We start from the raw sequence: 16,659 nt of genomic DNA on the forward strand, positions 1-16,659 counted from the left end.
GACCCTCTGAATAAGTCAGAAGTCTGTTGGAGTGAGGACAGACTTTTCTGAATTTACAATGACCCCTATATGGGAGACAAGAAATGAAGCATTGGCTAAGTCAACTCAGAGGCACCTTGGGAATGAGAAGCCAGTCGTCAGGGTAGGGGAAGTCCCAATGCCTGATATGGGCTGCTGCTACTGCTACTAAGACAACCTTGGTAAAGACCCTGAGGATGGTTGTGAGGCCAAAGAGGCGCACTATCGAAAATGGTTGGGGCCCACCATGAATCTGAGAAAACATCTGAGTGTGGGGTCAATGTCCATGTGAAAGAACCAGTTCTTAATATCGAGAGCTGTAAATAACACATCTTTTTCCAGGGATGAGATTATAAATGCCGGTGTGACCATGCAAAATTTCAGTTTGCAAATAATCTCTGTGTTCTTAACTTCTTTGAGGATGGGTCTCCAGCTTCCCTTCTTTCTGGGTACTAGGAAGTATGTGAGTAAAAACCCTTTCCTTGATATGAAGTACTCGCTTTATTGCTCCTTGCAGTAAGAGGGCTTCTGCCTCGTTTGTGAATCTCCTCATGAGATCAACCCCTGAAAGGGTGTGAGGATAGGGTCTTTGGAGGGGTCAGGGATGCAAATTTGATTGCATAGCCAGAATGGATGGCGATTAGTTCCTGTACTTGCCCACTGTTATTGTACTCCAGTTGTTGTAAAAGTGCTACATTAACTCCAAAGGGTGTGCGGGAACCAGCAAGTGGTGGCATCACTGGTTTGCAGCAATCCAACTCCCATCAACATTATTATTTAGATGAGGGCTGGGTTAGTGATGATGATATTGCCACAGAAAGTGAGGGAAAAGACGGTTACTCACCTTTGTAACTGTTGTTCTTCGAGATGTGTTGCTCACATCCATTCCAGTTAGGTGTGCGCGCCGCGCGTGCACGTTCGTCGGAAACTTTTTACCCTAGCAACCCCAGTGGGCCGGCAGGTCGCCCCCTGGAGTGGCGCCGCCATGGCGCCCAATATATATCCCTGCCGGCCCGCCCGCTCCTCAGTTCCTTCTTGCCGGCTACTCCGACAGTGGGGAAGGAGGGCGGGTGTGGAATGGATGTGAGCAACACATCTCGAAGAACACAGTTACAAAGGTGAGTAACCGTCTTTTCTTCTTCGAGTGATTGCTCACATCCATTCCAGTTAGGTGACTCCCAAGCCATACCTAGGCGGTGGGGTCGGAGTGAGAAGTCGCGGCACGGAGCACTGCAGTTCCGAAGGCCGCATCCTCTCTCGACTGCTGTACCAGGGCGTAGTGGGAAGCAAAGGTGTGGACCGATGACCAGGTCGCTGCCCGACAGATTTCCTGGATGGGCACACGGGCGAGGAAAGCTAGCGACGACGCCTGCGCCCTGGTAGAATGCGCAGTCACACGGCCCGTAGGGACATGGGCCAAGTCATAACAGGTCCTGATGCAGGACGTAACCCACGAGGATAACCTCTGGGAGGAGATAGGAAGCCCTTTCATACGGTCCGCTACCGCCACGAAAAGCTGGGGGGATTTGCGGAAGGGTTTGGTCCTCTCTATGTAGAACGCGAGAGCTCTACGGACATCCAGCGAGTGGAGCTGCTGCTCCCTGCCTGAGGAGTGAGGTTTTGGGAAAAAAACCGGGAGGAAAATCTCTTGGTTGACGTGGAAGGCTGAGACCACCTTGGGTAGAAAGGCAGGGTGTGGTCTAAGCTGTACCTTGTCTTTGTGGAAGACCGTATATGGGGGGTCTACCACAAGGGCTCAGAGTTCCGACACCCGTCTAGCTGAGGTGATGGCTACTAGAAAGGCAGCCTTCCAAGAGAGGTAAAGCAGGGAGCAAGTAGCTAACGGCTCAAAGGGGGGCCCCATGAGCCGGGACAACACCAGGTTAAGATCCCAGGTTGGAGCAGGGGGACGGACGTTAGGGAATAACCGTTCCAGCCCTTTAAGAAATCTCGACACCGTCGGGTGAGAAAAAACGGAGCGACCGTCCGCACCCGGGTGAAAGGTGGAGATAGCTGCCAGATGGACTCGCAACGACGATAAGGCCAGACCTTGCCCTTTGAGGGACCAAACATAGTCTAAGATTTCGGATACCGAAACTTCCATAGGGCGGAGATTTCTCTCTACGCACCAACAGGAGAAGCGTTTCCATTTTGCCGAATATGTGGCTCTTGTGGACGGTTTCCTGCTGCCCAAGAGCACCTCTCTCACAGGCGTGGAGCAGCGCAGCTCGGAACCAGTTAGCCACACAGGAGCCACGCCGCTAGGTGCAGCGACTGCAGGTCTGGGTGACAGAGAGACCCGTGGTCCTGGGTAATCAGGTCCGGATGAAGGGGCAGGGGAACTGGGTCGGCTACGGCCAAGTCTAGCAGCATGGTGTACCAGTGCTGTCTGGGCCATGCCGGGGCCACCATGATCACACGAGCCCTGTCTCTGCGCACCTTCAGGAGGACCTTGTGAACCAGAGGGAACGGAGGAAACGCATAGTACAGGTGGGTCGACCACTGGATGAGGAAGGCATCCGCTATCGACCCCGGCTCCCTGCCCTGAAAGGAGCAGAACGCTTGGCACTTCCTGTTCCCCTTGGACGCAAAGAGGTCCACCCGGGGATAACCCCACCTCCGGAAAATGGAGAGAGCGACGTCCGGGCGAAGGGACCACTCGTGTGACAGGAAGGATCTGCTCAATCGATCCGCCAGCGTGTTCCGTACTCCGGGAAGGAAGGAAGCCCTGAGGTGAATGGAGTGGGCTACGCAAAAGTCCCAGAGTCGTATCGCCTCGAGGCACAGGGAGGAGGACCTGGTGCCGCCCTGCTTGTTGATATAATACATGGTCGTCGTGTTGTCCGTGAACACGGCTACACAACGACCCTGAAGCTGATGACAAAACGTTGGGCAAGCAAGGCGGACCGCTCTCAACTCCCTCATGTTGATGTGTAGCCCCACCTCCTCCTGGGACCATAGGCCCTGCGTCCGCAGGGTCCCTAGGTGGGCCCCCCAGCCTAGATCTGAGGCATCCGTTGTCAGGGATACCGAGGGCTGAGACGGGTGAAAGGGAAGACCCGCACACAATACGGACTGGTCCAACCACCAGCCGAGGGAATCTAAGACCTTCTGGGGGACTGTGATTAACATGTCTAGCGGTTGCCTTGGCCTGTAATGACTGATAAGCCACAGCTGGAGAGGCCTCATGCGGAGCCGAGCGTAGTCGGTCACAAAAGTGCACGCCGCCATGTGGCCTAACAGGGTTAGACATGTCCTCACTGACGTCAACGGGGCTGACCGCAAGCGTTGAACGATCGCCGCCATGGTCTGGAACCGCTGCCGAGGCAGCGAGGCCCTGCCCACAGTGGCGTCCAGGACGGCCCCGATAAATTCCACCTTCTGAGTGGGCCTCAGGGTGGACTTGTCTGTGTTTATCAAGAGGCCCAGACTCGCAAACATGCCGGTGATCACGCGGACATGGCTGTACACCTGCTGTTCCGACGTGCCCCGAATCAACCAATCGTCCAGATAAGGGAACACGTGGACACGGTTGCGCCGAAGATGCGCCACGACAACTGCCATGCATTTTGTAAACACCCTCGGGGCCGTGGACAGGCCAAACGGGAGGACCGCAAATTGATAATGACGAGCCCCCACAACGAAGCGGAGGAAGCGTCTGTGGCGTGGCCAAATGGCAACGTGGAAATACGCGTCCTGCATGTCGAGGGCGGCGTACCAGTCTCCCGGATCCAGGGATGGAATGATGGTCCCCAGGGATACCATGCGGAACTTCAACTTCACGAGGTATTTGTTGAGCTCTCGCAGGTCGAGGATAGGCCTGAGGCCCCCCTTGGCCTTGGGGATCAGAAAATAGCGGGAATAAAACCCCTTGCCTTTCTCGTTTTCGGGAACCGCCTCTATAGCTCCTTTGCTGAGGAGCGTCCGCACCTCCTGCCGAAGGAATTGCTCGTGAGAGGGGTCCCTGAAGAGGGACGAGGAAGGAGGGCGGGAAGGAGGAAACGAAACAAACTGCAGGCGGTACCCCGTCTGCACCACGCTTAAGACCCAGCGGTCCGATGTTATTTGGGACCACGCCGGGAGGAAAAACGAAAGGCGGTTGGAAAACGGGGGGGAAGGATCCATAGGGGAAACTGTTACTGCGCCCTCGAGCGCACCTTCAAAATGAAGGCTTAGGACCAGGCGGGGGTTTTGAGGAGCCTTGGTTCTGCCCCCCTTGGTTCCCCGACTGCCTGCGCCTCCCGTTCCTGCCGCGGCGCCTGTAAAGGTCCTGCCGCTGGCGGAACTGGGAAAACGGCCGACGGTGCTGCTGTTGTTGCGGCCTAAAGGGTCTACGCTGTGTCACGGGGGTGTGCATCCCGAGGGACCGCGCAATGACCCGGTTGTCCTTTAAACTCTTAAGTCTGGGGTCTGTCTTATCGGAAAACAGGCCCTGGCCTTCGAAAGGAAGGTCCTGTATCGTGTGCTGGAGCTCTGGCGGAAGGCCGGAAACCTGCAGCCAGGAGATGCGACGCATCGTAACTCCTGACGCGAGGGTACGGGCAGCCGAGTCCGCAGCGTCCAAGGAGGCTTGTAAGGCCGTGCGCGCGACCTTCTTGCCTTCGTCCAGGATGGCCGTAAACTCTTGGCGAGCATCCTGTGGCAGCAGCTCCTTAAATTTGTCCACTGCCACCCAGGAGTTAAAGGCGTATCTGCTCAGCAGGGCCTGCTGGTTAGAGACCCTGAGCTGCAGCGCCCCAGCCGAATACACCTTACGGCCAAGGAGGTCCATCCGCCTGGCTTCTCTGGATTTGGGGGCCGGAGCCTCCTGGCCGTGACGCTCCCTATCGTTCACCGATTGCACTACCAGTGAACCGGGAGTCGGGTGAACATGTAAATATTCGTACCCCTTAGAAGGGGCCATGTACTTCCTCTCGACTCCTTTTGCTGTCGGAGGGATGGAGGCCGGGGACTGCCAGATAGTATTGGCATTGGCCTGGATGGTCCGTATGAACGGCAGGGCGACCCTGGTGGGAGCATCGGAAGAGAGGATGGTGACAATTGGGTCCTCTATCTCCGAGACCTCCTCTGCCTGCAGACTCAGGTTTTGAGCCAATCGCCTGAGGAGGTCCTGGTGCGCCCTGAGATCCAGCGGGGGGGGACTGTTGGAGGAGGTACCCGCCACCGCCTCATCCGGGGAGGAGGATGATGAGACCCCAGGCACAATAGTGTCCAACTGAGGGTCTTCCTCAGCCCTCGCCTCTGTCTCCGGAGCCACAGCGGAGTCCTGCTGTTTGGACCCTTCGTCCCCTTCCGGGGAGGGAGGGGGGCGAGACAAAGAGGCTTCAGGGGCCCTACGCTCCGCAGTCGCCGGCCTAGCAGGGAGCTGCTGGGGGCCCTGGGCCTGATGGTACGCCCAGGGTGTCCAGAATCCCCACTGTTGTGGGCCTTGGTCCTGCAGCGGCGGATCAGCAAACAGCGCCGCCTGCCGGTCGGTGCCCAGCGCATAGCCGCTGTCCGTCTGGGAGGATACGGACGGCTGCCTCGAGGGCCACGGCGGGGCCGACCCTGGATGGTACGGGTCTGCGCGGGCCGGCACGGAGGATCGTCTCGGTGCCGGGGACCGGTGCCGGGAGTCATATCGGTGCCGGGATCGGGACCGGGACCGGGATCTGTCACGGTGCCGGGCGTCGCTTCGGTGCCGGGCGCCGCTTCGGTGCCGGGACCTGCCACCAGCTCGGTGCCGGGAGGTCGACCGGGACCTGCCACCAGCTCGGTGCCGGGAGGTCGAGCGAGACCGGGACCGGGACCGGGACCTGCCACCAGCTCGGTGCCGGGAGGTCGACCGGTGCGGTGAGTAGCGTCGGGACCTGCTCCTGGAGTCGCGGTGCCGGTGACGCCGACTGGAGCCTGACCGCGACCGTCTCGATGCCGACCGTTGCCGCGAGTGCGACCGGTATCGCTGAGGGGAGCGGTGCCGGGACTGCGAGCGGCGTCGGGATCTGGAGCGCCCAAGACGTCGGGACCTGGATGGCGAACGACTGTCTCTGGGCGGCGCCGACAGCATGGGCTTGCCTCTGGACACAACCCGCACCGGAGGTACCGGGGGTGGCAGCCGAGTGGGCTCAGTCAGGGCAATAAGGTCCCGAGCCGAGGCGAAGGTCTCCGGAGTGGATGGGACCACTATCTCAACCCCAGATCTCATGGGGGAGCTCGGCGGCACCGGACTCAACGGACCCGCCGGGCCCGGAGTCAACGGTGCTGACGGTGCCGGCGGTGCCGCGGCCGATGTTGAGGCCGGGCGCTCAAGCCGGGTCTGCCTGGCCGGAGTATTAGACTTCGACGGCCTAGGCTCTGATTCCGGTGCCGGAGAAGGTCGGTGCCGGGGAGTCTTCTCGGTGCCGGAGCGATCCGGTGCCGGTGCCGAAACCACGGTCTGCGAAGTCGACGGGTCAAGTGCCGCCTCCATTAGGAGAGTTCGGAGCCTCTGATCCCTCTCCTTTTTTGTCCTCGGCTTAAAAGCCTTACAGATGCGGCACTTGTCAGATCTGTGCGATTCCCCGAGGCACTTCAGGCACGCTTCGTGGGGATCGCTGGTAGGCATGGGCTTCTTGCAGGCCGCACACTGCTTGAAGCCTGGCGAAACAGGCATGAGCCTGGCGCCCGGTGCCAGGAAGGGCTAAGCCCCCGGCAAGGAACTACTTACTAAACTATCTACTTAACAATACTAATTAACAACTATATAGAACTAGAGATAAGCGATAAACAAGCGATAGAAACTAGGAGAGCTAGGGACGTGGAGGACAGCTATGCCGCGCTCCACAGTTCCAACGACCGACACGGCGGTAAGAAGGAACTGAGGAGCGGGCGGGCCAGCAGGGATATATATTGGGCGCCATGGCGGCGCCACTCCAGGGGGCGACCTGCCGGCCCACTGGGGTTGCTAGGGTAAAAAGTTTCCGACGAACGTGCACGCGCGGCGCGCACACCTAACTGGAATGGATGTGAGCAATCACTCGAAGAAGAAAATGGAGCTTCTGAACCCTTTTGCTTCTTATGGGGTGGCTCATAAGGCTACTGGAGGTAAACTTATTGATCCATCAGTCTAGGCTTGTATGACTGCCTGTGGAATTCTCTCTTTGGGACAGGTTTATATATTCCCAGAGAGCAGAAGGCAGCCTTGTAGTCCTTTGTAATGTGCAAGGACTCATCTGTCGTTTGGTTTAAAGGATGAGTTGCATCAAAGGGCAGGTCCCTCCATGGCGTTCTGGACTTCCCTAGGCTACTCTGAAGCATGAAACCATAATTCATGTCACATCAAAATGGCAGTAGCCACTGCTCTTGAAGATGTATCTGCTGCATCTACTCCTGATTGAAGACAACCAACTTGCGTTCCTCAATGAGAGCCTGGAATTGAGCTCTAAACTGTTGCAGAAGTTAGACAAAGAGTGCCATGAATTAGGAATAGTTCAGGTGATCATAACTGGCCATCAATGCTTGGTGACTCGGTATTCTGAATTGAAGGCTAGTAGAAGTGACAACTTCCCTTCCCAATAAATCTATCATTTACCATCTCTCTCAAATGAAGTAGATTTACAGTGATCCAGTCTAGATTCCTCCATGGAAACCTGGACAAAAAAAAGAGTTAGGAATACGATTAGAAAGAAAAATTCCACCCCCTGGCTAGGACAAACTAACGTTTTGCTGCCCTTTAGGGGTAAGGGCATAAGTGGCTGGAGAATGCCAGATTGTTCTATCTGGTTCCAAAATATCTTCAACAACAGGAAGTGCTATTTGGCTGGATCTGGAGGATTGGAGGATGTATAGGAGTTTATGTTGAGCTTCCTCAAGGGAAATCTGTAGCTCCTCTGAAACCGTACGTAACAATCCCTGGAACTGCTTATGTCATCAACAGGTACGGAGACACTGGAGTGACTGCTTCACCAGAGATGAGAATGGTCTCGTTGGTACCATCAGCACCACTGGATATGGCTCAATCTTCTTTGGGGTCAGGAGGAAGCTCTGACTGTCCTTTTCGAGGGGAGGTGTGGACAAACTCCAGAGCACTATGTCGATTGCGGGATAGTATAGGTGCCATGGTCCCCAGCATAGCCAGTAAGTCAGGTCAAAGGGTGGTTGTAGAGGTCCCCATGGCATTCTGAGGCCGTTGTTGAGGTGGAGGTTGGTTCCAGAGTGCTCCGGGTCTCTGATGGGGTGGACTCCTCGCATTAGCCCTGAAAGAGCTGAATTAGGCCAGGTGAGCCAAATCTGCTAGTTAATTTATAAGGTGCCACAGGACTCTTTGCTGCTTATAGCCTAAGGCTCCCCTGCTTGAGGCCTAACAGATGTACTAGAGCATGAGCTTTCGTGGGCGAATACCCACTTCATTGGATGCATCCGACGAAGTGGGTATTCACCCACGAAAGCCCATGCTCCAATATGTCTGTCAGTCTATAAGGTGCCACAGGACTCTGATGCTTTTACAGCTTCAGACTAACATGGCTACCCCTCTGATACTTAGGCTATAAGGACACCACTGATTGGGAACAAGCTCACCTGTGCAGGAAGAGGCAGGGCCTGTATAAAGCCAGGTAGCTATCTGCAGACAGGGGGCTGCTGGGAAAAGCTGTAGTCACTCCTTGAGTGGAGTGAGTTGGAGGCTATCACACCTAGAGAAGGAAGAAGCCCAGGGAAACAGTAGCAAGATGTGGAACTGTACAAACTGCGGCTGCTTGTTTAGATCCCTGGGCTGGAACCCAGCGTAGAGGGTGGGCCTGGGTTCCCTTATCAGCCACTGTGAAGTAGCAAGGGCACTGGAGGCACCAACCATACAGCAGGTCTGGAAAAACTGAATTCTCTGGAAGGGGAGGACTTTACTGACCTGGCCAGAGGCCCAAGCCACAGAGAGGAAGCTGCAGACCCAGGAGTGAGTGGGGCAGCAGAGCAAGACAAGATGGGAGAAGAAAACAACATAAGGAGAATGCAAGCAGGCGGAGCTAATCCCCAGGACAGTCTGCAGGGGGTGCTGCACTCAGTGAGTGGACCCCATGACAGGGTCCCTTTTCTGGGAAGGCATGCCTCAGAGGAGAAGACTGGTTCATCAGGCGGTTCAGAATCTCCCAAGAAACGGCCGATTCCAGATCTATTCAGCAGTACAGACAGTTCTGCTGGAGGGAAACCATGACTGGATGATAGATTGGGAGACAGATGCCTCCCACTAGATGCATCTCCCAGTGGAGTCAGGTCCTCCCTTGTGAGGGAAGGACCTGTTGGCAATGCAGACAGGGGATCCAGGAGAGCAAAGATGTCATCAAGTGGAGCATAATGCTTTGCTCTCTCTGGAGCATGAGGGATTTTGCCTGCCTGAACCAACTGAGCTGGAACAGTTACTATTTGCTCCAGTCAGGCAAGGCAGAACTATTACCCTCAGTGGCTGAGGCGCTTGATGGTGCCTTTGTGTCTGTGCTGTCAGTTCCCAGTGTTTAGGTTTAGTTGATACGAGACACAACATTGCTCTCAGCACACGGTCTGGTACCGGAGCCCTGGATTTGTGGGTTTTCTTGTCATGACCCCGAGACTTTGGACATGCTAAGTCCCCTCATGGCCTGAGCAGAAAGACTTGCTCAACTTAGGCAGGGTTGTATCTGACTTCTTTGGAGTAGACTTGGAGGATTTGCTTTCATGGTTATGATACTACTCCTTGCCTCCTTGACAAGTCCCTCAGAGGACCTGTTTGAGTAGATTCCCTCGTTCCGATGTCAAACCTCGTGGCAGGAGGTACACTCCTTGCTGAGTCAGGCAGATATATGAGGGAAGAAGAGGGAGGTATTTTGAAGCCTGGAAGCGCAACAGAATATGGAGGAGCAGAAAGGAGAGTTCCCTAGGACAGTGGTTCTATCTAATTATAAAACTTAACTAAAATGATAGAGCAAATGTCTAAACTATTTACAAACTGAAGAATGAAGGAAGACAAAGCTCTTGACACACTGGAGGAGCCAATCCAGGCCATGTGGAGACAGAACCGGAGAGGCAGTCAGTCCACTCTGCTCTCTATCTCTTTGTTTGGAGGGTGCATGAGAAGAACAATGAATGCTGTTTTCAAGAACTGACCGACTCCCAACAGTGGAATACACATCAGGACCATCACTCAAAAAAAGATGGTGTGTTCTCCTTTGACCTTATAAGCCTTAGCCAAGAGAATGTGTCAGACATTTCCCTTTCCCGTGCTTTCACATTTGTACTGTGCTGCAGTAGTTTCTAGAAATGGAGAGGGGTTACAATTTTACATTGCCTGCCCTCCCAGAGATATAGGGGCTCCTTGTACTATTAGGGCAGCTACTACTGCTGATTTTAAACACAAGCTCTTGTACCTTCCATGGGTTGCTACCAGCCAAACTAGCTAACCCCATATCTATGACTCACCAACACAATTGTTCCCCAGCTCCTAAGCTGCCAGAATTCTATGACTGCTTCTGCTTGCTTGTGCCATCAGTCAATTCATCAGGAAGGTCCTAATATATAGGCACTTAAACCTCTGTTTTTTAGTCATACAGTCTAAATCTTTGTTCATTAAAATAAAAATACTTAAAATCTATTGTTGATGGAATGCATTTAATAGTAACAAATTCATCTCAACCTCTAATTATGTTTTCATTGCTCAAGATATGAGCACCATAATGCAAGAACAATATACCTACCACTATACAGCAGGGAGAGGAAGAAAACACTGATCCTCTCTCTTTGTTACCTTACACTTCTCCACTTCACATCCTCTCAAAAAAATTATCCTGAATACACTGCTCTATCAAAATCAGACTCTCTGCAAAGCAGCACCATGATCAATGGATCCTGCTAAATATTAGGCAGTTCTGAATACTGCCGGAGGTCAAAGCCTAACTTAACAAGGCTGAACAAATCAATATAATCTATGAAATGACTTTAGTTGGAAACAAAGAGATTTTATTTGTATATATATTTTGATTAAAGCAGTTAATCTTTCGTACTCAGAAATCTTACTACCATCTCTTCTCTCAAATTTTGAAAGCTAAAAATGAAAGCAATCTACTTTTTATAAATTAATTTCAGCATGCAGTGGAAAAAGATGTCCCAGCTTTGCACGCACAATCCCTGCAACCCTGCTGTTGCCTTATCAGAGGCTGACAGCTCTATCAATATCCCTCCCAGGGTTGTCGAATAAGCACTCTCAGATGGCCAGCTCTCAAGCACGACAGTGCCATTTCGTCATTATATGTCCCACGTGTGATGTGCCATCTCATGATGTATCTATAACATTTCCTGCCTTCCACTTTTCCAAAATACTTCACTTCTACACAACATTCAGTTCAATAAAAGCATGGGATTAATTTGCTTTAAATTCTAAAAACAAATGTACACCTTCTAGAGAGTAGTAATGCTAATGAAAATGAGATGAAAATGGAACTGATTAAAATCAGACATCACTGGAAAGCACTGTGGAAGTCTCCATCACACAGCTCTGCCTATAAGCTACTTTGACCTGCAGCATCCTCCATGTTGTAGTACTGAACCAATATATACACACACACCTCAGTACTGACTTAAAACATCCCATTCTGTTCTGGCCCTAGGCCTCTAGAGCAGAAAATGCTGGTTTAATCAAGATGTGTAGAACTGTGGTATGATTTCCAATATGGATAATTGTTTATTAGACCTCTAAACTTAGCCCTCTTCTCCTTTCTTTCTGACCCAAGTTAAATTTGCACTAAGAGCTTTGGAGGAGACTAGTATATCACCACACTGTGGCACCCAGCTACTCCTTCCAGAACAGCTGTTTTACTTGGGGGGGTGGGGGGGAAGAGAAGGAGGATCATGATCATAAGCCAGAATCTAGTTGTATTGGTTATTTTTCTTGAATTCCTTGCTATATGAGACAGCAAAGCCTAAGACCGGAAATTGTTTTCTATTTTTGTTCTACAAAGCACAGCAATCTGCTATTTAACAGAATGACAATTTGCAAGTATGTGGTATACATTCACCCACGCAGGCTTGTATGTACAACAGTCAAGAATGATTCTTAGCAGCTTTCTGAGCCTATGCTTTTAGCCTAATGAAAGGAAATACTTACGCAGAGACAATTTCTTCTCCACTCACAAACTTTGCATAGGAGACTGCCTTGCGATGCCCTTTGAACACCATGATTGGCTGCTTAGTGTTGCGAAGATCATAGTAGTGAACACAGTGATCTAGAGACAAGCAGGGAAGAGAAAGTGCAGAGGCAAAACTTGTTAGGAGGTAATGATATTTGTGATATCGATCTCTTATGTCTAATCAATCAGTTAAAAAAACAAACCAAAAAATACCTGACATATGAGAATGTCACAAGCTACTAAAACAAAAGCAGCACAGAAATGCACTCTAAGGTTTTCCTGACTCTGACCTAGGTGAAGCTTGTTACCACAGTCTGCACTGGATTTAAACAGGTTGAAGACTCAGTCTGCTGCTGAACTTGGAAGGTGGAAAATATGGCTAGATTTTTCATGTTTATCTAAAATGGACTCTAGCATATTACACTTTTGCTTCCTTTCTCTCCCACCTTCCCTCCAACTTCATTTCAAATCAAGAGAGAATTGGCATTTTGGCCAATGAGGGAAAGCAGACAAGATTTTAGCTTCCTTTAAGAACTATTTGAGATGTATTGCAAGGTCATAACCACATAAAAAGGAATCACTACACAAGTAACACTGCATTTTAAAAATGTCTGTGCAGCTAAATCTCAATTCCCAGAAAAGAGCAGGGAAAAACCCAACTGACTCAAACCAAAGAACACACCAAACATTCTCTTCAGTCCAACAAGATCAATCAACTCCTTCCTTCTCCACTTTTCAATTATTTATGCTGATTTTTATTTAACCAACAACTGGTATTATTAAAAAAGGAGGGAATGAAGGGCGGAAGGGGGAGCTATATTTAGGCTGAAACTGAATAAAAAATCCCATTCCCATATAGATGTAATAGATCTAGAGCTCAACTGAAAACTAAAGTTTATTCTCCTAACAAACCATGTCTCCCCACCCCCACCCCCAGAATGCCCAAATTGGGGTTTATTACAAAGAGTAAATTTAAATGGGTTTTGCCAATAACTACAGACATTCAGTAAGTTGTGTGTTCACTTGGAATTTCAAGGCAATATTCAGAATCTTAAAAATGATACCCAGTTTGTCTGGAAATCCAAGTGGTTAGAGAAAGAACTGGATTTAAACCTATTAGGTTACGGTTACAAAAACTGCCACTGAACAAGCAAAGGCAGCTTTTTACCTGGCTAAGCACATAAATTATTTGTTTGGGGCTAGAGAGGTGGTTCTGTCAAGTACAGCTTCAGTAAAATGAGAAACATGTCAATTTATACTCAATATCCTCTATGATTCGTTTTCTTTGTATGTTAACATGGAAAGAGTATTTTGGTAAAAGGAGAGGTTTCCCTCCCTCTCTTTCAAACCATGTCCTCTCGTCCATGTATATCGCAAATGCTCAAAAGCAGTCACTTCATGTTATTTCCACCACATAGCTGCTTGACAAGATTCCAGTGTAATTTCTGCTGTACTGAAATTCAATTGTTGCACCCACCATCACTGGCACTCAAAACCATTTGAAAGACTGCCTTCAGCTTTTGGCAGTTCTCTCAAGAACTATTATTTCTACTACAACTGAATATTAGCCCACTATCCATCAAAACCCCAAGAAATTTCTTCAATTTTAACATTGTAGTCTGCTTCAGAATGAAATGATGCACCAAGCTCCCTCAGTAATGGAGCGGCTTGCAAAGATGCCTAGGAGAATTAAGTGCTCAAATCCCATTAATGAGATTTGGGGCCTAACTCTTTGTTTCCTTTGAAAAAACCCAGCCTAAATATGGTAAGTGTCCTGTATTCTGGCAAACATGCATGATTTGGCAACCCTGAAACACTGAATTGGCTGCAATTACTTCAACAAGCTGGATGGTTCCAACAAGTCTTTCATTAGGAACTTGTTACTGTATAAGCCATTTAAAAGCTATTTTTATTTGGAATCAACCTCCTCTCCAGCTGGACAGTCATTATCTAAACCGAAGATACCTTCTGAGTGCTCCAGATTTCATACTTCATGTGGTGATAGGGAGAGGCGTGATGACGAAGGAAATGGAATAAGCAGCTGGATTAATGTAGATGGGAGGTTGTGTCCATTTTCACAGATAAGTTGCGAAGTTGCACTTACCTTCTAAACATGGCAATAAACAACCCCAAGCGTGCTGGCATCTGGCTCCAGCACAAGGCACCTATCTGTGCTGACAGGACAATCAATCGCTGTCTGCTCAGATCAGTGAAAGTCCAAGGGAAGAGGAAGACCATAGGGTTCTCATTGACTCATAGGTCAGAAGGTACCAATCTGATCATCTAGTCTGACCTCCTGCACAAGGCAGGCCACAGAACCCCACCCATCCAATTTTATAACAACCCCTATCCCAGGACCGAGTTATTGAAATCCTCAAAATTGGTTTGAAGACCTCAAGCTGCAGAGAAACCACCAGCAAGCGACCCGTGCCCCACTTTATTAATTGTTTATTTCAGCAGTGAAAGTATTTGTGCCCAACCAAGGTGGTTTTTTTGTTTTTTTAAATGAAACTGAAGTAGCTATTTTAAAGTAGATATATAAAGACTAAAGCTCATTGCATTCATTAAAATCTGAACAGGTGGTCACATTTTACAATTAAAGAGACATTTTTTTAGGCCATATGGACCTTCACAAAACAAGAAAAAATGCCATCTGCTAAGAAAGCAGAGATCTTTAAAACCAAACAAAATGAGAAAAATAAAAATTTCAGATATCCCAGCAGAAGCCTCTCCCTTGCCCTATTCTGAGATTGTCCACAACTGGCAAAATTTCTGGCATTCCCCTCTATCTTGGGTTAGACATTAGTGAACTGTCCAGAACACTTCTAATCATAAAAGCCAAGTACAGTGCTAAAAAACACTGAATGTTCCCTCTCCATGCACACATCCCTTCCAGAACTCCGTCTGTGTCCCTTAAAACCCCCACCTACAATACCTCAGCTTTCCATACAGCTCTATAAAACACACTTCAATTCTGACCTGCAGCACTAGCTGCTATTTGCCCTTAGTTTTTCCTTGGCCACAAACACTGGAATTCCACAGATTCTCTGTGGAATTTGCCACAATACTGCGATGTGCATAAACACAAAGGTTGTGCTCCAGAACAGCAGACTGACCGACTTACATCAGTTTCAACTCTGAATCCACTTTTCTACAGTCAAAAGCCTTATGCTGAAGGCCACTCAAATGCCAACCTCCTTATCAACTTGCTTATTTCTTACGCAGTCTGATTTGCCTGAGATATACAAATGCTTTACCCTATTCTGGGTTACTATATCAACCATATAATTTTAAGACACTGTAATAATTCCTGTTGACTTGAATGTTACTGGAAGCAGCTCCCATGCTGTTCATTTCTAAAAACGCTTCAAGTTTTTTGAGCCAGGTCACACTACACACAACAGTTTTCCTTTAATTGCCTCAGAAGGCAAAAAGATCAACTACAGTTATTGGAAAAGTCCCAGACTCCAGATCGTTGTATTAAATAATGTTTCTTCAAAGTGTTCAAAGATAGCGTAACTCAAAAGGGATTAGACTATATTTTGGGCTTTGAGGTATAAGTGACAACTGACCAAGAAGTCTCTCTCTCCACCACAAAACTTCTCACCACAAAGTGCTTATTTATCAGTCAGTGGTGACCTTAGAAGCAGTTTCTTTTGTAATATGGGTTAGAGAAGAATGGGTAATGTATGAGCAGTTTTGTACATTTCCCTGGATTCTGGAACATTTAGAGTAGTGATACACACAAACTGAAGGCTAGAACAATCAATCTATCCAGCCATCCAGAAACTCTAGGTAATACTCACTTTCCACAACAACTACTTTATCACTTCCACCATTAGCACTTCTAACACAGCATTAGCTAAACATTGAACAATTGCAAGCCTTTCCTCTCAGCCTGCCATTCCTGGAAACATTGGAAGAATTCAAATTACATTCTTTTGAAATTTTTATGCACATTATAAATCCACTTCAAGAAGCAATAAGCAATTGTTTATTTAAATGATTTACAGTTAAGTATCCATTAAGTCAGCAGTTAGAAATATAGGTTGTGTGCTGCTTGGCATGTATGAAGTCAGACAGGTAAAATGTCAAATTCAAGAAAATAGGTTTGTGGAGAGAGACATAGGATAGGATATCAGTTAGTACGCAAATAGCAGAAGTTTGGAGTGGAGCAAAGTTAGCTGTAATTTTCATGTATGGTGGGTCAACAGTATAGCGTTTTAGTTCATGGTTTAGGCAACTGCCTTAATGTGCTTGAGGTATGAAGTAATTGGTCTGTTAGCACCTCTCTGTTCTCAAAGCACACTTTGGACTGTGATTTGCTCCACTCTTGCATATAGTTGCCAATTTCATTCTATGCAAAAACCACATTACGTTTTTAACTACGGTCTGGATCTACAACGGTAGGGCCATACATGGCTCTGGATTCACAGCACTGAAACAACTGAAGTTTGGTCAGAGACAGAATATAGCTCTTACATGGTAACTTTTAGTTAGAGAAAGTATTGCTGCATTCTGCTTCAAACAGTGGAGT

The 16,659-nt window shown here is 49.2% G+C and overlaps 1 protein-coding gene across 2 annotated transcripts in view; it reads right to left on the bottom strand.

Annotated features, from left to right (window-relative positions):
* COP1 (COP1 E3 ubiquitin ligase) overlaps positions 1-16,659 on the bottom strand; it is a 218,303-nt gene that overhangs the window by 66,907 nt on the left and 134,737 nt on the right. For both annotated transcript variants that reach the window (XM_030571631.1, XM_030571630.1), the window contains exon 16: positions 12,101-12,218. In XM_030571631.1, coding sequence (XP_030427491.1) covers positions 12,101-12,218 — 118 coding nt within the window. The remainder of the gene's footprint in view (positions 1-12,100; positions 12,219-16,659) is intronic.

Source organism: Gopherus evgoodei, chromosome 8 (assembly GCF_007399415.2).
Source record: "Gopherus evgoodei ecotype Sinaloan lineage chromosome 8, rGopEvg1_v1.p, whole genome shotgun sequence".
Classification (NCBI taxonomy): Eukaryota; Metazoa; Chordata; order Testudines; family Testudinidae; genus Gopherus; species Gopherus evgoodei.